Source organism: Salvelinus namaycush, chromosome 6 (genome assembly GCF_016432855.1).
Source record: "Salvelinus namaycush isolate Seneca chromosome 6, SaNama_1.0, whole genome shotgun sequence".
Taxonomy (NCBI): domain Eukaryota; kingdom Metazoa; phylum Chordata; class Actinopteri; order Salmoniformes; family Salmonidae; genus Salvelinus; species Salvelinus namaycush.
The window spans coordinates 32,038,726-32,062,560 of NC_052312.1; the positions used below are offsets into that span (position 1 = coordinate 32,038,726).

At 45.5% G+C, this 23,835-nt stretch overlaps 2 protein-coding genes across 4 annotated transcripts in view; both read right to left on the reverse strand.

The window, feature by feature from the left end:
- The window catches only part of LOC120049875 (striatin-interacting protein 1 homolog), a 39,878-nt gene extending 38,622 nt beyond the window's left edge, over positions 1–1,256 (reverse strand). The window contains exon 1 of one of the 2 annotated variants that reach the window (XM_038996350.1): positions 1,160–1,256. In XM_038996350.1, the coding sequence (XP_038852278.1) occupies positions 1,160–1,180 (21 nt within the window). In that variant the 5' untranslated portion in view covers positions 1,181–1,256. Of the gene's footprint in view, positions 1–895; positions 949–1,159 lie in introns of those variants that run through there. The other variant, XM_038996353.1, reaches the window with a different exon arrangement.
- A 1,710-nt stretch (positions 1,257–2,966) lies between these two features.
- The window catches only part of LOC120049878 (putative adenosylhomocysteinase 3), a 44,688-nt gene continuing 23,819 nt past the window's right edge, over positions 2,967–23,835 (reverse strand). Inside the window, exons 2-17 of one of the 2 annotated variants that reach the window (XM_038996356.1) lie at positions 22,942–23,050; positions 20,896–21,039; positions 16,430–16,530; positions 16,109–16,211; positions 15,825–15,919; positions 15,582–15,688; positions 15,244–15,360; positions 15,010–15,073; positions 13,985–14,073; positions 13,816–13,886; positions 11,018–11,112; positions 9,287–9,385; positions 8,015–8,083; positions 7,716–7,794; positions 6,648–6,768; positions 2,967–5,502 (exon numbers count right to left, since the gene is read on the reverse strand). In XM_038996356.1, the coding sequence (XP_038852284.1) occupies positions 5,496–5,502; positions 6,648–6,768; positions 7,716–7,794; positions 8,015–8,083; positions 9,287–9,385; positions 11,018–11,112; positions 13,816–13,886; positions 13,985–14,073; positions 15,010–15,073; positions 15,244–15,360; positions 15,582–15,688; positions 15,825–15,919; positions 16,109–16,211; positions 16,430–16,530; positions 20,896–21,039; positions 22,942–23,050 (1,470 nt within the window). In that variant the 3' untranslated portion in view covers positions 2,967–5,495. Of the gene's footprint in view, positions 5,503–6,643; positions 6,769–7,715; positions 7,795–8,014; positions 8,084–9,286; positions 9,386–11,017; positions 11,113–13,815; positions 13,887–13,984; positions 14,074–15,009; positions 15,074–15,243; positions 15,361–15,581; positions 15,689–15,824; positions 15,920–16,108; positions 16,212–16,429; positions 16,531–20,895; positions 21,040–22,941; positions 23,051–23,835 lie in introns of those variants that run through there. The other variant, XM_038996357.1, reaches the window with a different exon arrangement.

Below are 23,835 nucleotides of genomic sequence, written 5' to 3' on the forward strand. Positions count from 1 at the left end.
TCACCAGTGTGGAGATGAGGTTTCATGTGTTTATTTCATGCCCGTCAACCAGCATTGAACCCCCCCCCCCACCCCCCACCCCTGTCCTGGAAAGCTTGAGGCTGGAGGGGAAATATGCTCCAATTCCTTTTTATTTGTATAATTTTCCAACCCCACCATATAATATGCCCAACAAACACGATCCAGGATATGTTTGGTGTGATTTCACTGGATAGATGTAGGTTACCCACCACCACAGTTCACCCACTAGCAGGGCTAGGCAACCTAGTCTGGATCTGGGTTACACTGCCAAGACATGAATCCAAAATACAATTGATTTGTATTCATTTTTTAATGGCTGAATGAATGAGTTATGAGAACAACTATATACTGTAGCCTAGTAGTATGGAGCATAATGTCAAGCATGTTTACTTGAAAGCAACTACAGGCAATAGTGGAACAATATAATTAGAGAAACATTTTGAAAACCGATTAGTGTGTTTAATAAAAAATATCCAGTTAGTAATTACATCTTAATATGTAATAATTGAGAAACTAGCTAATAGCCTATGCCTTATTCTATCAATTTCAAATCCACTCTTCTGCACTGACAAATAAATGCAATTCAAAAAATTGATTGATTCACACACTGGCATATCTACATATAGGCTGCTGCCCGAGCATATGGGACAAATAAGTACACACCAAATGATTTCTTATTATTATTATATCCCCAACATCAATACTGTGTACATAAACCTACTGTATATTTGCCAATCTGACACCGGTCTACTATGTCATGCACAAATGCACAGGCGGCAGCTGCAAGATAAGATTCGACCACAAAACGTACTGGACATTGACAATCACATTAGCTACCTGTATTTGCCACGTTCAGAATTAACCATAAACTTACGGTATTTATAGCATCCACTTGCTCTGTCACCAAAATAACAACCTGGGCTGCATGCTTTCAAAAGCGGCTCTGTAGCAAAAGGGCATTTAAAGCTCCCCAGCAACAACAAACCACACGGACATGGACCCCTCTTTACTGGCTCAACGAGTAGCTACAAACTGGCTTTACCTCCCAATCCTTCAGCAGATTCATGAACACATATCTCCCATTCGGCAGAGGCCTTTGTTTGTTGCAGTTATTGTTAATGTTATTAATGATAGGTACCTCCATTTCGTCTGCCTGCATCTTTCTGTGTTGGTTCGTTCACTTTTTCTGCAGCTCGTGCATTCCGGTAAGGTTCGAGCCTGACAAATTGTAACAAATTTCAGTATTTCAAGTTCAGGAAACCCGTCCCCGTTCGTGTGATTGGTTGACTGGACGCCAGAGAGGGCGGGGTTAACTTCTACTGTAAATGGTGACTGGCGGGTTGGTCTTACCCGCGAGTGAATCCGTAGAGTAGAGTATGCGAATGTTCTAATGCGGTCAATGAATTGGTGCTGATGCTGTGTGTTCCATAATGGCACCTACATTAGAAACATTGTCCGTTTCGGTGGATTTAAATGAAACATTTGCTATTATAGCTTAGTATTGATAGGCTATTCAATTGTATCTATGTACTTGAATGTAACCATTTCGTGTTCACACAGCTGTTTAATCCATCTTGTTCTGTCAGAATGACTGGATTGTGTATAGACTATCTGTCGTATCCTGATATCCTCCACACCTTAGTCAGAGTGGGCATTTCAATCAATCCAAGACCTGAGATAAGACACAAAACCTATGAGTCAATAAAATTATTTTATACCAGCCTAGTAACAAACCGGATTAAATTAATCAAGAGTTTGATGTCTATTTGGTCGAATCGGGTATGTTATTGCTGGGCCAGAACAAAAGCCTGCTTCCAGGATCATGATTGAAGAACACTGCTCTAGAGGGAATTTAATATTCCCCCCAAAACATCCATCCCTTGAGGCAGGCTGCCACATCGAGTGGTGGTAATGTAGGGGTCGGAGAGGGGTGACGACAGACTAGACCTAGACCACTCCACGGTCATTCTCATCCCACCACAGTGAACTGAGTGAATTATTGATTAGTGACTGTAGCAGGGGGCTGCTTGAAGTAGATTGCCTTGCCTCAGTGCGTGTGTAGCATGAACGGGATAAAAGGCAGTCAACATCTGATTGCGTGTGTGCTTCAGCAGACACTCTGTAGCTGAGTGGGTGCACTCTGATTAGGTCACGCACTACGACTGTGACTGAGTGGCGACAACAGCTGCTTTCAAGTGCTCTCGACACACCCAGTGTCACCCCGTCACTGTGTCATCTGGCAACACAGTAATCCATTTAATCTGAGCACATACCCCAATTATAGCCCCGTGACCGAGTAAGTATCCAAACTTACGAGTTCTGAGAACATAATTCACATGGACACAATCTATCATGTTGAGTCACTTAATAACCAGTGTTAATGTTAGAAGCACGTGTTCTTCACAACTGCAGTAATAAGTCTTCTAGGACACACGGCTTGTAAATAAGATTGAGGGAACATAACCTAAACCCATCCTGTAAAACTTAGCCAAACACTGGTACCAGTGCCTTGTGCTCAAATCATCCAAGCTGTATTGAAACGCCCTCGTTCACAATGATAATACTTTGTTTCGAGCACTTCACATAACATCCTCTCTTCCTCTCTCAAGTGGTGTCATTACTGATGTCTAGCTTTCTTTGAGCTCCCAGCAGCAGCAGGCAGTCATCCTCTCATCTATCAGATCGGCCAGAGTCTAGAGATGCCTCAAGGCCATGGGAAATCAGTAACTCAGGCAGCCCAATACTTATCTTTTGCCCAATAATTGATATAAGGTCTGATCGGTTAAAAGCATTTAGTGGCAAAGTCTCAGAATTGGGCTGCCTGTGTAAACGCAACCATATATGCTTAATAGGCATTGGTAGCAATCTTTCTATCCAAATGTAGGTATATTCAAGAAAATACATGAAAATGAATAAAAATACAGCACATCATATATTAGACGAGAAAGGTTGATACAATGACATTTTTATTCTTTAAGATTACAGATCTATTATTGCTCATCTATCATTATCACTTGCAATATTTAAACATTGTTCCGACAACTTAAAAATTTGAGAAGAATTTTCCATTTGTACTGACTGTGGATTTGCGAACAATAAATACAAGAGTTGATATGCTGTAATTCCTATACTTTTGAGTTAACCATACAAGATGCTGGCGTTAACCCTGCCCACGTGATGCAGCTATTGGACCGACTAATGCTCTTTCACCCCCGGAACGCACGGGCTATGATCCTGAGACAACGGCATCGAAGCAACCATGTCCTACTACACATGAGCCTAACACACACTCACTCACTCGCTCACTGGCTCACACGGTCAGACACGATAAACCACTCTAACAGATGAGATAATCAGCACAAGAATCATGTTCTAAAATGTCAGACAAACAGAAATATGGGTTGTATGGATGGTCACACAGAGGGGGCCTCCGACTTGGAAGATGGTTATTATGGAGGCTGGGGAATAAAATGGTAGCTCACGAGTATGACATGAACACAGTGACATTTTAGAATGTATAGTATGGGCATAATTAACATGGGAGCATATGGGTGTATGTTCTCAGGGATTTAAGTCCGTTCTATACGATGTAAAAAAAAAAATACATCAAAAAATGAGAAGAAAAGCTGGTTCCTCCCAGCTGGCTTGTAGTACGGGCTTTTGGTTCAGGTGAAAACCCTAACCGCTGGGATTTCTAACAAAGCTGAATCTAAAAACGTTGAGGAAATGAAGCCGGACTAATAATCGTACCAGAGGAGTTTGGCCCTCAACAGAAAAACTCAAACTAACGAAGACACCAAATCTTGGACATTTATAAGGTGACTATGACCTTTTATCAGAAATGCATAATAAATTGGAACAATGAGGTAAACTGATGTCTGAAGTGGTGACTCTTTTTTGGAACGTGTGAAATGTAGGTCCCCAACTAATTACAAGCATATGTAATGACCCAGTCATCAAGCTATAGCCTCACTGCTGTTAAAATCACAACTAACGCCCGACAATGGCTAATTGGTTTTAACGCTGTAATTACTGTACAGGTTTGCTTACGGCAGCTTACTATTGAGGACTTGGCCAAAGAAACTACTACCAGCCTGGCCGTACATTTGGTATCTCACTGAAATAGTCTGTCACAGTTTTCAAAAAAATCATCCAGAACATTTATCATAACATTTAATTGCTTATCTTTATAACGAGACAGATGTTTAATTTCAAAGGTAAGATATTAGATGGGTGGAGGAAAGATATAAAAATCGACATTTCTACATAAATATATCCCCTTGTAATGATCTCCCATACCTGTCATGCCTCTAATTAAGCAATAAGGTACGAGGGAGTTTGTGGTATATGGCCAATATACCTGTGTTAAGGGCTGTTCTTGAGTACAACACAACGCAGAGTGCCTGGTACATTTCCAATATACCACAAACCCCTGAGGTGCCTTAATGCTATTATAAACTGGTTACCAACATAATTAGAACAGTAAAAATAAATGTTTTGCAATGGTGGTATACGGTCTGATATACCACGGCTTTCAGCCAATCAACATTCAGGGCTCGAACTACTCAGTTTATAATACAGTACAATGCTTTGAAAGGAGAATCTAGCTCCGGACATCGTGGATGGATGTCATAAACTCTGGTCGGCAAAATACTTTTCATATAACACTAGCATCATGTGAGCAGTTTGGGAGCTGAAGAACATAGTTCATTATTGAGAGGCTGTGGTACAGGGAGCTGAGATGGATTCACTGTGTTTGAGTGATAGGTGCGGGAGAGAGGTCCCAACCAATCACAGGGAAAGACCCCGCCCCCACACCTGTCACTGTCCAGTTTGATTGGGGGGGAATAGGAGAACAAACGCATTAAAACATACTTAAAAACAAGGACAGAGAATAAATCTGAATCAAATGATCAAAGACAGGACATGATTGGACCCAATGACCTCCCCCCTCCCACCTCTTCATCTAATCCCTTTCAATTGATCTTTGAAAACAAAACAAAAATCAAGAGTAGGTAAAGACAGACAACAGGACATGAACCACACGTCCATCCCTAAATCTTCAGAGGTCATCTTTCATTCACACAGAGATTTTTTTGTACATTTGTTTTTCTTCATTAAGTCTTCATTAGTTTTTAAACGAACAATAAAAAGAACTCGCAACGGAGTTTACGTACGACTGACAGACAGACAAGTAGCTTAGAGAAGACGATGAAATCTCCAGGAGACGCTTGCTAAGGAGCCCAAAATGGCAGGAGCAGCTCAAAAAAGGTTAGAGTTACATTATTCTAGCGGAAATAAATAAAACACTGCCAAAGCGCAGGTAAGCCACGCCCTCCACTCTGAGCAATTAGCACACAGCTCCTCCCCTCTTGTAAAAAGCAGGTGTGTGACTATTCCGTCCTCCTCTCTCCTTTCTTCTTGGTTCTGTACGATTTTTGGAGCCATGGTATTTTCTTCATTTCAGAGTTGGTTTAATACCTTTGGGGGGGGGGGGGAAACGAAATGTCAAATCATGTAGTAACAATCTTGCACTGTGGATCTCTCTCTACCAAGCATCTCCCTACCGGCATGGCCGTCTTACCGTGCTTCTACATCTGCATTGCTTGCCGTTTGGGGTTTTAGGCTGGGTTTCTGTACAGCACTTTGTGACATTGGCTGATGTAAAAAGGGCTTTATAAATACATTTGATTGATTGATTTCTCATTATAACTCTGATAACTGTATTTATAACATTACACCTTTGCAATAACACCACAAAAGATATACACAGAGTAGACAAAACATTAAGAACACCTGCTCTTTCCATGACAGACTGACCAGGTGCATCCAGGTGAAAGCTACAATCCCTTATTGATTTCACTTCAAGCAGTGTAGATGAAGGAGAGGAGTCAGGTTAAAGAAGGATTTTTAAGCAATTGAGGCATGGCTTGTGTATGTGTGCCATTCAGAGGGTGAAAGGGCAAGACAAAGGATTTAAGTGCCTTTGAACGGGGTATGGTAGTAGGTGCCAGGTGCAACGGGTTCTGCCATGCCTCAGGACTACCTGGCCTGATGACTCCTTGCTGTCCCCAGTCCACCTGGCCGTGGTCTCCACCCGGCATAGCCAGAAGAGGACTGGCCACCCCTCATAGCCTGGTTCCTCTCTAGGTTTCTTCCTAGGTTCTGGCCTTTCTAGGGAGTTTTTCCTAGCCACCGTGCTTCTACACCTGCATTGCTTGCTGTTTTGGGGGTTTTGGGCTGGGTTTCTGTACAGCACTTTGAGATATCAGCTGATGTAAGAAGGTCTTTATAAATCAATTTTATTGGATTTGAACTGCAACGCTGCTGGGTTCACGCTCAACAGTTTGCCGTGTGTATCAAGAATGGTCCACCACCCAAAGGACATCCAGCCAATTTGACAACATTGACACAACAGTGGGAAGCATTGGAGTTAACATGGGCCAGCAACCCTGTGTAACACTTTCAAACCTTGTAGAGTCCATGCCCTGACGAATTGAGGCTGTTCTGAGGGCAAGGGGGGGTGGAACTCAATATCAGGAAGGTGTTCCTAATGTTTGGTATACTCAGCGTATGTGACGTACAATATTAGCAGGCAATCGAAGCATTCGGGTGTTAATGTTTACCTGTAGTAGTTTGGCTTGAAGGGCCCGTTCTTGTTCAAGCCCAGGTACTTGGCCTGCTCGTCACTCAGCTCTGTGAGGTGGGCATCGAACGTGGGCAGGTGAAGACTGGCCACATACTCATCTGGAATAATACAGGAGGGAGTAGAGGAGAGAAAGAGCGAGAGAGAGAAAAAAAGAGCGCGAGAGAAAGATGGATAGAGACAGAAAAAGGAGTGGGACGAGAGCGCCTAGTTACTCTAGCCTGCAAGGACACGGGGCTGTTGGTTATTTACTCATTTATTTGTTTGTGTGGGTTTAGCTGAACGCACTGGGGCTGCTTCTCCTGTCCCGGTCTCTCCCTCCCTCTCCGTCAGTGAAGGTGCAGTGAGCTTAGCAGCAGGGTCTGACAGGCTGACCTATATTGAGCCTCTCGTTCTCCCTGCTTTTACTCCAGCAGAGACCCGGCTACGCTGCCAGCTGCAGACACACACGTACGCATGCACACTCAGGCTTTCCATGAGATGTACCTCTACAGTGAACGAAGCCCGCACACGCGCACACACACACCTCTCTAAATAGGATGCGTTCTACTATGGATTCTATATTTCCCAGACAGTGCAATGACTGTAAATAAATAGAACAAAATACTAAATGCCACAAACACGACCTGATATACTAACATCCAGTGTTTGTTTTGGATCATGACGTAGAACATAGACAACCCCTGCAGCCATGTCTTGGATTGGGTTGAGTTCGCACAGAGCTGCTTCAAAACATATTCACGGTCATGCAAGCCATCTCTATCCCTATACTGTATCTATCGCTTCTATTTGCTGAGCCGAGTCCGTTGTGCATTCTGGCTGATCCCCTTTCAACTCAATGTTTTCCCCTAAAAGGGTTTTGTCAGAGGTTCAGACAGGCGGACGGGTGCTGTCAGGTGACTACTGGCTGCCTCGGCTGAGGCCTGAGCGAATAAGGATTACGGAGTGTGTGTGTGTGTGTGTGTGTGAGACAGAGGGTTGAGGACAGAGGAGGGATGAAGGAGTATGTCTGTGTGTGTGTGTGTGGACATAGAGCTCGGCCTCTTACCCATCTTCTTGGGCAGCAGGTAGACATCCTGTTTGTAACGTCCCTCCGGGGCGTTGTACAGCTCTATCAGAGCCAGGGCCTGAGGTATGAGACAAGACCCGGATGTCAATCTTACACACACACTTCTGTTACCATGGAAACGCCACGGTCGCTCTCATGACGCACGCAGCCTTGCCCTGGGGTCAGCGGCAGAGCAATGACAGGACCCTAATCGCTCAGATTACTGTACGAAGTGGCACACACGCCGACGCTGATCCATCCCACACACAAATCGCACAAAAACGCACAACACACGGTACCTGGGTGGTGGCGGTGATGGACAGGACAAAGGTGGGGACCGTAGAGCAGCTTAGGTTCAGCAGACGACCCTGAGGACAGATCGAGAGACACACATTGGGTTAACAACCAGTTAAACGGCACACAGAATCAGAGAAAACTGCCTACAGCTCCGTCTCAATGATAAGATACTGTGTGTGTGTGTGTGTGTGTGTGTGTGGTTGACATCGACATCATCAAATGTCAGAAAAAGTGTTGCCGAGTCCAAGCTCGGAATAACAGAAGCTGTGGTGCAGACAGACATGTAAACCGAGGGAGAACATGGGACTGTTACTGGGCTCAGACTGCTAACGAGGCAGCGTTCACCAAGGAGGAGGAACTGATCTACATTTACTACCGCCATCATACACTCCTCGGTAGCACAGAAAGCATGCCATAGTGTGCATTATTTCCCAGAGAGCTGCAACATGTTGTGTTAGTACGTAGCAATTACACTTTGGTGGTGCTTTAGTTTCAGTTCCCTGTTTGCTGCGAGTAGCAGTGACAGTACAATGGGGCGTACTGTTGCTTTATGCAGTATGCACGCTGCCCGGGGGAACTGAGACAGCCCCACACTTCCCTGTTCTGTAGAAAGTGTCCGGAGAACAGAACACAGCTACTGGTGAGCTCTGGAGAACCAAACTAACAACAACAAAAAAAAGCTACTTCTCTTTGAAAAAGCCCCTCGGATCGAGACAGTAGAGGAGAAGTGAGGGAGTCCAGGAGTGAAGATGGAGAGAATAGAGTCAAAAAAAAGAGGGAAGAGTGAGAGGGGAAAATAAAACGTTCTCTGATTATAGCCTGGAGGAGATCAAATAGCAGACACACTGAAGCACCTGGCCTGTCTGGCTTTCCGTCTGGCTTTCTGTCTGGCTCGCTCTCACGGTGGTTTCATTCTGTCAGAGACTGCTGCACACACACAGAGTGCCTCTGTGTCTCTCTCTGCTAAGAGAAAGGGAGTGCTGCACACACACATAGAGAGAGAGAGAGAGAGAGAGAGAGAGAGAGAGAGAGCCTCTGTCTCTCTTCGCTATGAGAGAGGGACTGTGGTGTAGACGTACTGCTTGGTTACCAGGCTCAGCCTCAGATAGGGGTTGTTGTACAGCTACATATGGATCATTTGGATCTATTCACGCACAGTTATTTGGAAGTTGAGAGGATTTATAGATCAAATCACAAGGGTCAATGATCTGAGGTACTACCGTCACAGACAGCCTTGTATTAATGTGACGATGATGATAATAATAATAGATCACCTCTGCCAGCAGCACTATCCGCTTGCCGTCGGGCCAGATGACGTGGTCCACCTGTGACCTAACTCTCTCCCAGGTCAGCTCCGGGGTCCGCAGGCTCGCCTGGAGGAGAGGACAAACGGACAGGAAACAGTTACCACGAGAACAGTTTCACTACGACAACCAGGGCCTAAAATTAATCCCCGCCAAATGCGGATCGATTTTGGCATTAGTGGGTAAGATGTCCGTTTCACCAGCCACGTTGGCGGTTAGTCAGGGCTCCCACAAGCATGTCAATCCCATTTGCAAATAAACAGAGTTAGAAGTTAAGTATGAGCTCATGTACAGCTGAACAAATACTGCAGTAGCCGTTTTCACAGTATTTCTGACATTTTGTTTCATAGCTGGCAGCTAATCACACAAAGAACTACAAATCCTATAATAATATCCCAACTCGCGCAACATGCAGGAGCACAGCCTGGCTGGGGAGCTGTGTCCACCGCGCTGAAGACTCATTTTGGAACCGGTGGCACAAGTATAAAAAGGTGGTCAAATTGTTTTATTTCGTAATATCCAATGGTAGTTACAGTCTTGTCCCATCGCCGTCCCTTACGGACTCGGGAGAGGCCAAGGTCGAGAGCTATGCGTCCTCCGAAACACGACCCTGCTAAGCCGCACTGCTTGGTTGACACTGCTCGCTTAATCCGGAAGCCAGCTGCACCAATGTGTCGGAGGAAACACCGTCCAGCTGGCGACCGAAGTCAGCTTGAAGGCGCCCGGCCCGCCACAAGGAGTCGCTAGAGCGAGATGGGAAAAGGAAATCCCGGCCGGTCAAACCCTTCCCTAACCCAGACGACGCTGGGCCAATTGTGCACCGCCTCATGGGTCTCCCAGTCACGGCCGGCTGCAACACAGCCTGGGATCGAACCCAGGTCTGTAGTGACGCCTTAAGCACTGCCTTAGACCGCTGCGCCACTCTGGAAGCCAAAGTTGGTCGAATTTACTCTAAAGTGAGACTTTGTCCTTGTTTCATGGCTATTTACATCGTTTTGTTCACAAGCTAGGTTGTTTTTCAATGTTTGAGTTTGCTTCAGCTGCTAGCAAAGGCATCGGCTACTAGTCAGATTCTCTATATCACAGGCAGTCACTGCCGAGTCCAGCTGCTCGACTCCAGCGGCTCAGTGCCCTCGTTGCCACGGTAACCGCCCGCCCTTAAAGGGGCAGCATAACATTTTTATCGTCTCTTAGGTATTTTGGTTAAGACTCAGGTCACAAAAAATGAAATAACATTGAGTAATATACCACTTCACTTATTACTAGTAATACATGTATTGTTTTAGAAACATTACAAAGCATGCTCATCCGTTAAAAAAAAAGGCAAAAAAAGTTAAATAAATATTTTGTCTGGTAAAAAATCTGAGTGGCTGGTAGATTTTTTAATCTGCCACAGTGGCGGGTGGACCTAAAAGTTCATGTCAGACCCTTATGACAACAGTCACTATGAAAATAGTTTCACTATGACCCTGAGGATGTCACAGTAACAGTGATAACAACTGACAGGCGTAGGCCACAGCGAGCCAACCCATAACTACGCCAACGTCAGGTCAGGGGCGTTGTCGTATCACAGCTTCCCCCACAGTGACAAGCATTGGTGACAGCAGTGTCTTCCGCCCACACGATCAGTCAAGCTGTCACAATAACACCCCCCCCCCCCTTCATCTCCCACCAATACACACAGACACACAGTTCACTCACCACGTCGATCTCGGTGTTTGAGTGTCCCATGTTGCAGACGATACAGCCGTTCTTCATACGGTCCAAGTATTCTCTCACCACCACGTTCTTATTTCCTGAAGTGGCGGGAACGTCATTAAAACGTGCCATCGATATTACACTCTCGCAATCATCATGTTCACTACTGTACACTGAAACGTCAGAGAAAATCACGTGGACAGAGGTGAATACTATCCAATACCTCTTGCCGGGCCGATTATAACGTTTATAACGACTTCAAAAAGGAATTACGTTGCTGTATATGCTACGCAAATGATGCTAGGAATAAATCTCCTGCACTAGATAAAAATCGATCGCGTCAGAACGCACCATTGGGCTCCACATCCAGTCTCCACATTGACCTACAGTATGAATAAGTGTCTGAATGGCATCGCGTGCCTCTAAGTCGGAGTGCGTGAACGTGCAGGTCTGTGTGCGCACACATACACATTCGCACGAGTGATTACGGCCGTCTGTCCTTTTTCAATGAACGTGGATGAGGACTGCAGCCTGTCAATAGGCTTAATAGACTAGGGAGGCAATGCAGTCTGGCCCAATGAACTCTTCACTCTGATTGACTCTGAACGTGGAGCGCCGACTGGCTGGCTACGCACATGGCTGCTAGGTCGGAGTGATTGAGATGACTCCTGTAATGTCTACACCAGTGGTCTACAACATTTTTTGCGTCAAGATCAGTTTATTTTTTTAATATATAAATTTTTAAACATGACTTTAAAAAAGTAAGCCTATGCAACATTAACCAATTAAAAACAGTTCTGTAGCAACGAGGTCTGTGCAGTAGGCTATAGGCCCAATAACATTATCAGTGCATGTTGGCTATGCTTGAATTGCCCTGCCAATGTTGTTCTTCTCTGGAATGATCACAATGGTAATAGATCATGTGATGTATTACTTGTGAGACACAGCTGAGTGAGCATAATAATTAGCTTTTTTACTGGACTGACGGCCTGCATCTTATGGTTAGTCTGAGGGGAGGGACGGAGCAGCGGTGAGGCTGCCTCTCACCGTCCCTCCTCTCTCCCTCCCTCCCGAGAATCCTGACGGGTTGCATCACTGCCTGGTATGGCAACCGCTCGGCCTCCGACCGCAAGGCACTACAGAGGGTAGTACATGCGACCCGGTACACCACCGGGGCCAAGCTTCCTGCCATCCAGGACCTCTATACCAGGCGGTGTCAGAGGAAGGCCCTAAAAATTGTCCAAGACTCCAGCCACCCTAGTCATAGACTGTTCTCTCTGCTACCGCACGGCAAGCGGTACTGGAGCACCAAGTCTAGGTCCAAGAGGCTTCTAAACAGCTTCTACCCCCAAGCCATAAGACTCCTGACCAGCTAATCAAATGGCTACCCAGACTATTTGCATTGCCCGCCCCCCCTTCTACGCTGCTGCTACTCTGTTACTTTCTATGCATAGTCACTTTCTATGCATAGTCACTTTCTATGCATAGTCACTTTCTATGCATAGTCACTTTAATAACTCTATCTACATGTACATATTACCTTGACTAACCTGTGCCCCCGCACATTGACTCTGTACCGGTACCTGTATACAGCCTCGCTATTGTTATTTTACTGCTGCTCTTTAATTATTTGCTACTTTTAATTCAGGTATTTTCTTAAAATTGCATTGTTGTTTAAGGGCTTGTAAGTAAGCATTTCACTGTAAGGTCTACTACACCTGTTGTATTTGGCGCATGTGCAAAATTTGATTTGAAAAGGGGGGGGGGGGGGGACAGTCTTCCAGCTGATGGCGAAACTCAAGTCGCACTGCATTATTTCTGCCTCACGCACCAATTCATGTTGTTACTCATATGACCAGAGAAAGTGAAATATTCCTCGATACTAAAAAAATTAAGCCGCTAACACAAGCGTTTGGAAACACTTCGCTATACTCATTCACTGCCGCTGCAGTGCTGTTTGTAGCGCGAGTGGGAGTAGGGAGAACGCTCATTTTATAGCTTATAAAAGGTGTTTAATAAAGTGTCGACAGTACTGAATAACAACAAACATGTACTCATAAAAACAGCAGCTCTTTGCTGTATTCGTTGTCTCTCTCTAGTTATGGTTTTTAATAAGTTAAGAAATCTCACAGTATCAACTTTGCTGTGCGTTCGAGGCTTCTTTTTACAGCCTGTGGCTCGAGGAAACTGTGCAGACACTGATCTGAGCTCTCTGATTGGCCAGCGGTAGGCCTATAGGTGAACTTGATTTGCTCTATGGGCCTGCCGTTTAGGCGAACTTCTGCCTTCAGGCACATGAAATGGCTCAGAACGGGAAGACTTTTGCCTTCCCGCCGCTAGGGCTGCTGAATCAAGTGCACCAACAGCTCTAAACAAAGAATAGGTACGCAAGCGTTTATCATTGTTGTTTTTTGACAGAAATGTCTGGTGATCGACTAGAAATGCCTTGGAGACTGCGATCGACCTGTTGGTGACCGCTGGCCTATACCCTACTGTCTAGTCACCCTCTAGGCTGCTGGGAGTGTGTGTGTGTATGAATAGAGTGGTGCAGGCTGAATCAGCTAAGCAGTAAAGCCGTAGGGAGAAGGTGGTTGTTGTTGCTATGCCCATGCTGGAAAGGATGGGAGTACAGGGGTTTTTAACCACAAATTTGACTTAAAGAAATCTAAACCCTAACCCTGACTTAAACTCCAACAAGCTCATGTACTTACGCTTGGTTATTAGTTTTGACACTATTGCCACTTATATGTTCTAACGTGGCCATCTAGTGCTGACCGAGGGGACAAGGGAGAATTGTTCACCTGTGCAAGTGATGACAATGTCCACTTGTCTGATCACTTCATTCAGCTTCACCAGTCTGAAGCCATCCATGCTGAACAGGGACGGAAAGAAAAACGCGTTACTTCCGCGTTCACCCTGCTGCCATTGGCCGATTAGTTCACGTACCAGGCTCTGATTGGTTGAACTCACCAGGCCTGCAAGGCACAGATGGGGTCGATCTCTGTGACGTACACGATGGAGCCCATGGCCTTGAGAGCAGCACAGCAGCCCTTCCCCACCTATGGATACACAAATAAAAACACACATGGGCATAGGACTGATGGAGGCTCTACTATAGACTTGGATGGTAAATAGTTTCCTCTGGTGGTCCATTTTGATATAATAAGGTGTTTAGATCGCCAGCAGCATCCCACTGCTGGCTTGCCTCTGAAGCTAAACAGGGTTGATCCTGGTGGGTCCCTGGATGGGGGACCAGATGCTACTGGAAATGGGTTTGAAGGGCCAGTAGGAGGCATTGGGAACATTTCCCTGTGTAGGGTCCCGTCTTTCGGATGGGACGTAAAAAGGGCGTCCTGACTCTCTGTGGTCACTAAAGACCCCATGGCACTTATCGTAAGAACAGGGGTGTTAACCCCGGTGTTCCGGCTAAATACCCAATAGGGCCATCATATCATCATGGCCACCTAATCATCCCCAACTCCCAATTGGCTCATTCATCCCCTCTACTCCCCCTGTAACTTTTCCCCAGGTCGTTGCTGTAAATGAGAAATGTGTTCTCAGTAAACTTACCTGGTAAAATTTGAGTTAAAAAATGATAAGTACCAGTTGGGGCGACAGGAAGCCTAGTGGTTAGAGTGTTGGACTAGTAACCGAAAGGTTGCAAGATCGAATCCGAGCTGACAAGGTAAAAATCTGTCGTTCTGCCCCTGAACAAGGCAGTTAACCCTCTGTTCCTAGGCCGTCATTGAAAATAAGAATTTCTTCTTATAGGACTTGCCTAGTTAAAGGAAAATAAATAAATAAAAAAGGAGGAAAAATAGCAGAGTTTTGGTGCAGGTACAGTTAATGCTACCTACAGTAGCAAAAAACATTATTGTATTATTATTTTATCGATACAAATATCAATATAATATTGTCCACAAATAATGTAGCGAAATGCAACTATCGACCCCCCCCCCCATCACTAATACACAGTAGGTAAGACAGACTCTTACCTCTCCATATCCACACACAACCACCTGTTTTCCCCCAAACATTACATCAGTGGTCCTCTTCAGACTGGAGGGAAAGCGAAGAAACACAAAAATCACAGGAAGTTAGCATGACAAAATGTTTAAGTCATCCGTAGACTCCCGGCCGTCAGCGCCCAAAGACAATTATATGTGACGACAATGACGTAATCTTCCTCGGTCTTTCTGCTTTGAACAGGCATGCCGGAGTTGTCCTACCCGTCCAGGATGGACTCCCTGCAGCAGTAGAGGTTGTCAAACTTCTGCTTGGTCACAGAGTCGTTGACATTCATGGCCGGGACACACAGCTTCCCCGCCTTGGACAGCTGGTACAACCTATACACAGAGCAGCAATAAGAGAGGGGCATCATAACCAGTAAAACCTGACACTACCCGTTATAGCCACTAGATGGAGACATGGCCATAGAGGATGGACCACTCGCTTCAAAACAAACCCCTGACTAAGGGGGAAGCTTAGTGGCAAAATACTGTTTCTCTCGGTCTAGACGATGAGTCAACTAATAATGAAGTAGTGTGGTTAGCAATGATCCACCCACCGGTGTACTCCAGTGACGCTCTCCTCCACGATGCCTTTGATCTTCTTGAACATGTTGGGGTATTTCTTATAGATCCAGTGGGTCAGGTCTCCGCCGTCATCCAGGATCTGGGGCGGGACACACAACGCGCGTCTCTAACTGATCGGGATAAAGGACTGGCGCCGTTTACGCTGTCACAAAGTCCGGGTGCCAGTCCGTTACTGAGAGACGGGAGTGATTGAGGGAGACAAGACAGACACGTACCATGTTGGGCTGCCAGCCCTCCAGGTTGACGCAGCGATCGATGCACCACCAGAAGTCATCCTCCGACTCGCCCTTCCACGCGAACACAGAGAACCCTGAGAGAGAATCGAGAAGATGAGCAATGGAGAAAGGGGGGGAGAGTAAGAGAAATGTAGCAATACAGCATGTTCTTATGAATATCCTACCATTGAATTGATGGGCACTGACAGAGCCAGCGGTCGCGACAGAGAACGAGCTCCCACACGACACAGGCGCTCAAATGAAGCAGCCCTGTTCACACTCACCTCCCTCGGCCAGAGCAGCTGCCACCTCATTCTGCGTGGAGTAGATGTTACAGGCAGCCCACCTGCACTGAGCCCCCAGGGCAGACAGCGTCTCCATCAACACCTGCGCGACACACACACACAGACCAGACCGCGCGCTCAGTTAAGGACACAGCCAACGGAGACGTTCGTGTTCAAAGCAAAGTCCTGCGGCTAAAAGATGCATGAAGCTGTCTTAAGACGAGCGCCATTCAGTATGGCAGCGAGTCGCGGTTTTCTGAGCAGAAGCGGCAGACTCACAGTGGACTGAGTGGTGGATGGTGGCGTGTGTGTGTAACTCACGGCTGTCTGAGCTGTGATGTGGGTGCAGCCCACTACTTTGGCCCCAGCCAGCGGCTTCTCTCCCTGGGCTCTCTTCCTCAGGGCCATGAGGGCTGGCATCTCTGTGTGGAGGAGACAACGCAACCGACAGGTTATTCCAGACCCAACATTATTACAAAACCATTGGTCCTGTTTCAAAACTTCAAAAAGGCGTCCTTCTCTGTATAATCTTTAAAATGATATAAAAATTTCAATAAAACATTTCAATTAAAAAAAATGGTTAAAGCATGGTTAATGAAAGTTAGCTGGCCAACATTCTTTGGGAACCCTCCCAGATGGTGGAATCTTTCCCCTTTGGGTTCTGTTGTGCTGTCTATGGTCTGTCACCTAGACATTCAGAGCTCGAGCCATGTGTGATAAGGCCTACCGAGCCAGGGCTGTGTGATAAAACCGACCGAGCCAGGGCTGTGTGATAAAACCGACCGAGCCAGGGCTGTGTGATATCAGCTGTATATTGAATTGAATTTATTTTGGGCAACAGACATGTACAACAAAATGTACAATGTGGACCCAGAGGATACCACTTGAAAGCATTAATTCAAAACACTTATTTCCAAAGTGGTCCTCGATGGTAAAAACAATAACACAATGATTAAAAGACCAGGCAAAATTACAAACCCCCATAAATACATTCATTTATATTGACATCCTAAAAAGCGGCACTATTCACTGCCCTTCTCCCTAACCTTAAAAATCATCCATATTCATTTCACATTAAAACAATCTATTAATTGCAAATCATACCGATCGTTCAAATAAATACACCTGACCAGCAGTAGGGGGCACAAGGGGCAAGTGGAGTGGTTTCCCTTACTTAGACAGCCGTGTCCAAATGAAAAACTTTGCCTGCTTTTTAAAGCTATTTTTTACCTCCAAGGGAAGGCTATCCCATAGACAAATGCCTGTATGGAAAAACGTGCTCTTTGCGGTACTGTTTACTCTTGGGATTTTACAAGACATGTCACTAGCTCTGGTATTGTGACTGTGTTGGTTATAGACCATATATCAATGTGGTGTTTCTTGTAACCTGGGGCACGGTCATTTAAGATGTCAAACATATGATTAAGTTGGTCCACTCTGGACTCTAAAGGCAACAAGCCCACCTCCTGGAACTGCTGTACCCATAGAGGGGACATTCAGCTTATACCTGATAACATTATTTTGCATAACCTGCATTCTCTTTTTCAGCTTTTTTGATAGCATAATCAAAATGACACCGAATCAAGGTTGAGACAAGCACTTTCTTAACTTTAATGGTAAAATATCTAGTGTTACGGTATAAAAAAAAATATCTATGTTTGCCATTTTAGAAATGATTTTAGCATCAATCAGGTCTCCAGAAAGGGATTGAGCTAGGGACACACCAAGATAAGATACACGTGTTTTAGATTCAATCTCCTTGCCTGCACAGTTCACTGTTATCTTGTCAGCCCTAAGCAATCTCAGTTTTGTTCCAAACAAAATCGATTCAGTTTTTCCCAAATGTAGTGACAATTTGTTGTCAGACAACCAATCTCTAACAAAATGAAATTCCTTACTCAGGGTCTCCTCTATGTAAACTTCCCTGATACCAGTATGTCTGAATCATCAGCATAAAGCAAGAGTTTGCACTTTACTGTATCTGGCATATCATTAACATATATAAGAAATAAGAGGCCCTAAAATTGATCCCTGCGGTACTCCACAGGATATTTCTTTGACCTCTGACAGAACATCACATACTTGTGTTCTGTTGGTCAGATAAGACCTAAACCAATTCACTGCTACATCATTTAGACCCATGCATTTCAGTTTCATCAGGAGAATATCATGGTCTACAGTGTCAAAAGCTTTCTGCAAGTCTAACATGACCATACCTGTATAGTTCCCCTTTTCACTTTCCTTCTTAATGTGGTCAAAAAAGGTGGATACGGCAAGTATCAGTGGAATGAGCTGTTCTAAAGCCAGATTGTAGTTCATAAAGAAGTTTGTACTCAAGAAGGTATCCCTCAAATTGATTATAAACTAATCTCTCAACAACTTTGGATGAGGTGCTGAGGATTGACACGGGCCTGTAGTTTCCTACATTCGTTTTACTGCTCTTCTTGTGGAGTGGAACCGCCCGGGCTGTTTTGAGATCCTTAGGAATTGCACCACTACTAATTGAAAGGATTACAATATGTGTTATCATTTTAGCAGTGACAAGTACTATCCTTTATGAATCTCACAGGAAGGTTATCCAGCCCAGTTGCTTTGTTTGTGCTCATTAAGCACAGTAGATTGTTCATTTGTGATAGCTTTGCTATGGTAAAAGTTGTTAATGAAAGACTGGCCATAGTGTCCAGAGCAGATAGGGTAACTTCTTAACCAGAGATGAGGCTACTGTGAAAAAAGAAAAGAAAAAAGAAGTTGAAATAATTTGCAACCTTTGCCGGTCATAGCATAAAACATCAATATCCAGGTCAAAACGACAGGATTTTACCTTATGGGGAGTTTTTGAACCAATGCCCTTTAAATGTTCCACAGTTTACGAGGCTGGTGTAAAGTTGTCATTAACGGCGTCTATATAACGTTGGGATTTGGCCTTATCCATTTTCTATTCTGCCTGGTTTCTACAGTTAATATAACCGTCATAATCTGGTTGTAGATTTGTCCTTCTGAATCTGGCCAGGTAGCGAACCCATTTCCTTTCGAGGTCTAAGATCTGGGAAGTGATCCATTTCCCTGACCGCTGTTTGATTCAAATTTGTTTCGTCGGAGCCAGAGTCGAGCGCAGACAATAACAGATCTTTAAAGAAACACCAAGCTTGGTCAACATTCATCACCGTTTAGTACGCGAGACCAATCCAAAATTCCAAGGACCTCTACAAATCATTATTTTGAGAATTGTTTCAAAGAACGTACCCTTCACGTATTACATGGCTCTAGTAACATTTTGGATTTCTTACGGGTACAGTAGGTTACCATGTGGACACTAAAACCAATATTTAAGACTCCCGGACTGACAAACGTTCTCTTGATCCGATACAATAATCAAATCAAAAGTTGATTTACTGTCAATACACACCCGGGTTGGCTCAACAATTTCAGTCCAAATAACTGATGTAAGTTACACAGGGCATTTACTGGTGTACTTATCTTGGGTGATGACTACACATGTATTAAAAATCGCCTAAGCAGAATACATTCTCCATCAGCAAATACATTGGGATCACAGCAATTCGATTCAAGTAAATCCTAGAAATGATTCCGCTTAGGAGGCCGATCGCGCACACCGACAAGTACAGGACGACATTTAGGAAGGCGTTTATCTACCCATGCAACCTCGAGACCACCCATTTTCAGATCTGAACAGGGGTTAAAACGCACATCATTCCTAGTAAAAACACACACACACACACCGCCACCGTTTATTCTATGAACGCTATAACCTGGTAGCTCAACCTCATTGTCCTCAATTGACCCATGTCTCAGTCACAGCAACAACTGCAGCCCGTGTGTTAAAAGCAAGGAGTTTTAATTCCTCTTATTCCGGCAGCAGGCTCCGTGTGTTCACATGGATAAAATTAAGTCCTCTCTGATTGAAACAGTCAAATATGTCATTTTCTGTGCCCACTGCTGATACATCAACTATCTCATCTAGATTGCACTCATCATCCCTGCATCCCAATGTTTGGCACCGCATTTAAACAGCATACATTTAAACAGCATACATTGCAAACAAGTGAAATGTTACTTTAAGACTTTACAGCTTCAGTGGTGCAGTACAGACACGTGGGACTGAGTGGTCAGTGGTGCAGTACAGACACGGGGGGGACTGTGGGTGGTCAGTGGTGCAGTACAGACACGCAGGACTGTCAGTGGTGCAGTACAGTGGGACTGAGTGGTCAGTGGTGCAGTACAGACACGGGGGGGACTGTGGGTGGTCAGTGGTGCAGTACAGACACGTGGGACTGTGAGTGGTCAGTGGTGCAGTACAGACACGCAGGACTGTGAGCGGTCAGTGGTGCGGCACAGACACATCGGACGGTGAGTGGTCAGTTGCGCAGTACAGACACATGGGGCCGTGGGTGGCCAGTGGTGCAGTACAGACACTTGGGACCGCGAGTGGTCAGTGGTGCAGTACAGACACGGGAGACTGTGGGTTGTCAGTGGTGCAGTACAGACACGTAGGGCTGAGTGGTCAGTGGTGTGTCCTGTTGGGTTTCAGCAGAGGATGGAGTGTCCCATCACAGAGTGCTTGATTGGGTATTAGTGGGAAAGGCAGGCGGCCCCCTGCTGTTTCTCTCACAGGCTGGGAACATACCGCCACTAAGCAAACAGCCCTAGGGGAGATGGCCTGTCAGCAAGGCACACACACATAATCACACCAGAGAATCCCTCTCTCTCCCTCCCTCACACTCGTATGCACACATCTTCCACCTTGCCACACATCATGCCTAGCCCACCTTGCTCAGCGATCTCGATCTCCCTGCGTCCGAAGTCGGCCTGCTTGATGTTCTTGATGCAGAAGTCTCCGTTGCCCTTGGAGTTCTTCTGCTGCTTGTCCCGAGGAGAGGTCTCATCGTCAGAGCTGTCCGTGTACGACGCAGCTAAAAGAGAGGAGCAGGACAGAAGAGAGGGGTCAGAGGACAGGACACACACGCAACAGCAGCACTCGAGCTACACACACACATTAAAATGCACATTCAACATGCCCTCAGGATATAGACATTAAACCAACAACACGTGACATGAACACACACTAGACCACAATCTACTCTGATGTCCGAAAACTGCATAGCTCACATTACAAGATATATCTAGGGACTGAGCCCCAGGGCAGAATAAACCAGAAGAGCTTGGGTTTGATCCTAGCAGAACTCGGCTAGGTGAAGTGAGCGTCCGTGCCTCGCGTACTCCCTTAAAAGACCCAGGTTTGAAAAACAAGAAAATAGCGACAGTGGTACCGTGTGCCCATCTTGAGACGCCGTAGCCAGAATTAAATTGTCAGAATGAATCTAACAATTCAAGAAATCAGTCATTAATTTGGACGTTTTTTAGTCGCGCAATTTGACATCTAACTTTAGATTGGATGCAATATTTCTCAAGTGAAAAAAAAGTGCATGAAAGCAAGTCGTGTATCTCGCTGAATGACAACACTTCATTGACGAATCCCTACTGTTGACCAATCACTGACAAAGGGGCGTAGACGTTGGTGACCGAAAGAAAAACATTGCCGAAGACCAAAAACGTCATAATATATCTACAAACTGTTTCAGGTGGGAAGCATGTGGACGCCTCAAGACGAGTGACAGCTCTCCCACAGTGTGTGTGCGCTCAAGGCCCAGGACAGAGAGCACGTGAGCAGGAGAGAGAGAGAAAAAGAGAGGAAAAGAAAGAGACAGAACGGTCAGTGGGGACAGTCAGGACTCGGACTGCTGACTCTTTCTGTGAGAATAATTACAGCAACCACAGAGCTGAGGGCCACAGTACAGGGGATCAGGAAAGAGAGGGAGAGAAAGAGAGTAGCCAGTGGGGGAGAAAGGATTGAGAGTGGGGGGACAGAATGCAATGAGGTACAGTGAGAGGACAAAGAAGAAAGGAGGGAGAGTGGACTTGAGGCATTTGGGTGAAGCGGCCGGCGAGTATCTGTGCGTGACATTCAAAAAGATGAGGGACAGCCAGGTAGGCTGTGAGTGACATCACAAGTGGAAGAATGAGGCCACATAGGAGATGCCAGTCACGTAGTCTTTCACACTACGTCTTTCACACTACGTCTTTCACACTACGTCTTTCACACTTCACTCCTGACAAACATGTTTACAACACTGAACGCCACCCTGCCAGATTAACTCTGGTTGTAAAGCAAGGGTCACGCCCTTTTTATGACACGCAGGACTGACAGGCCCCTCATCCTACTACAGAATCATTCCCAGCGCTTCAGTGGAAAATGTCGCCTCTCCTCTCTCCTTCTCCCTCCCCCTTCCCTTTTTCTCTCCCCCGCTCTTGAAAGGGGCCTCTGGGAGCCCTGGGAACCAGGAGTGGGATAAGCAGGTGACCAGGACAACACGTATAGTGCCTCTACCTTTCTCTCTCCCCCTCTCTTTTATGGACCCCCAACCTTAAATCCGGCTTACACTGGCCAGCCTGCCAGAAAATAAAATAAAAAACACTGATCTCAAACTTTCACAAGGACATTGGTGTGTGTGTGTGTGTGTGGCTTCAGTTATTATTGAATGGAACACAGTGTTAGAAACTAGAGAGAACACTAGCGGCTCTCTGGGGCCTGTATCGTCTCATCTTAATCCTGTTATACGTTACAGAGAACATTCCTGCTCCCCACCTATCTGGGAATAGACTCTTACCGTGTGATACTGGATACTGTACCTGGACTGTGATTAGAGTCAGGCACAGGGTGTGTCGGGGGGGGGGCTCGTGAGCGTGTCAGGTGTGTGTGCACGTGTCAGGTGTGTATGTGTGAGTGTGTGGGCGCACGCGTGTATTCTCAGTACCTGAGCCGTAGCTGTCTGTGGAGGACTGGGAGATGGATCGGGACAGAGAGCGGCGGCCGATCTTGGTGGGACGTTTGTTGAACTCTTGTTTTTGGTCCGCAAACTGGATCTGCTGGCAGAGGGAGGAATGAGACCACAACGCCCACACAAGCACCAACGTCCAACCTCCAACACCCAGTCAAAAACAAAAAAATCCAGCAACTCCTTCCCTGATAGACTTTCTTGTTGGCCCCTTGTACACCTTAAAAATAAGTATCAGATGGGTATAGCCTAAAGCAACATGATAACCGTAGCAATCTAGGCTATGTAGCGGTTCCACCATTTATCCACATCAGGTTCTGTAAGATCTATAAGGGGTGCGGGGGCAAGTGTCTAGGGGTTAGGGGCTAGTGATTGATTTAACACAACAGTTCATCCCTAAGGTCTGAATTGAGCCTAATCGGCACACCACTAGACTCCATTTACAGTGAACAACCACGGGTTAAATCCCAATTTATCTGCAGTAACATTATGTTAGACCTACATTCTACTAACAGGCCAGAGCCAGGGAGGCAGCTTTGGTTTGGAGGAAATATGTTACTCCTGCTGCTGGTAATATTGATGGATTACTTACTGGTGTCATAAAACGAGCAACACGGACACAACTTAATGGAAAAACTAAACAGAAAGCGATGCCGTAGATTATGTTATGATAAAACCGGATGAAAAACGTATTAAATCTCAGTGATGTAGAGCGGCATTGTTGAACGACTATGTAACGCTTCACAATCTGGACAAATCACTCCAAATATGAGCACAGAGAGATTTCACAGATGAAAACAGAGTTGAGATTGAAAATCTTTCTTTAAATCTCATCCGGTTTCATTTCCCCAAGCACCTGGACTACACTTCAAT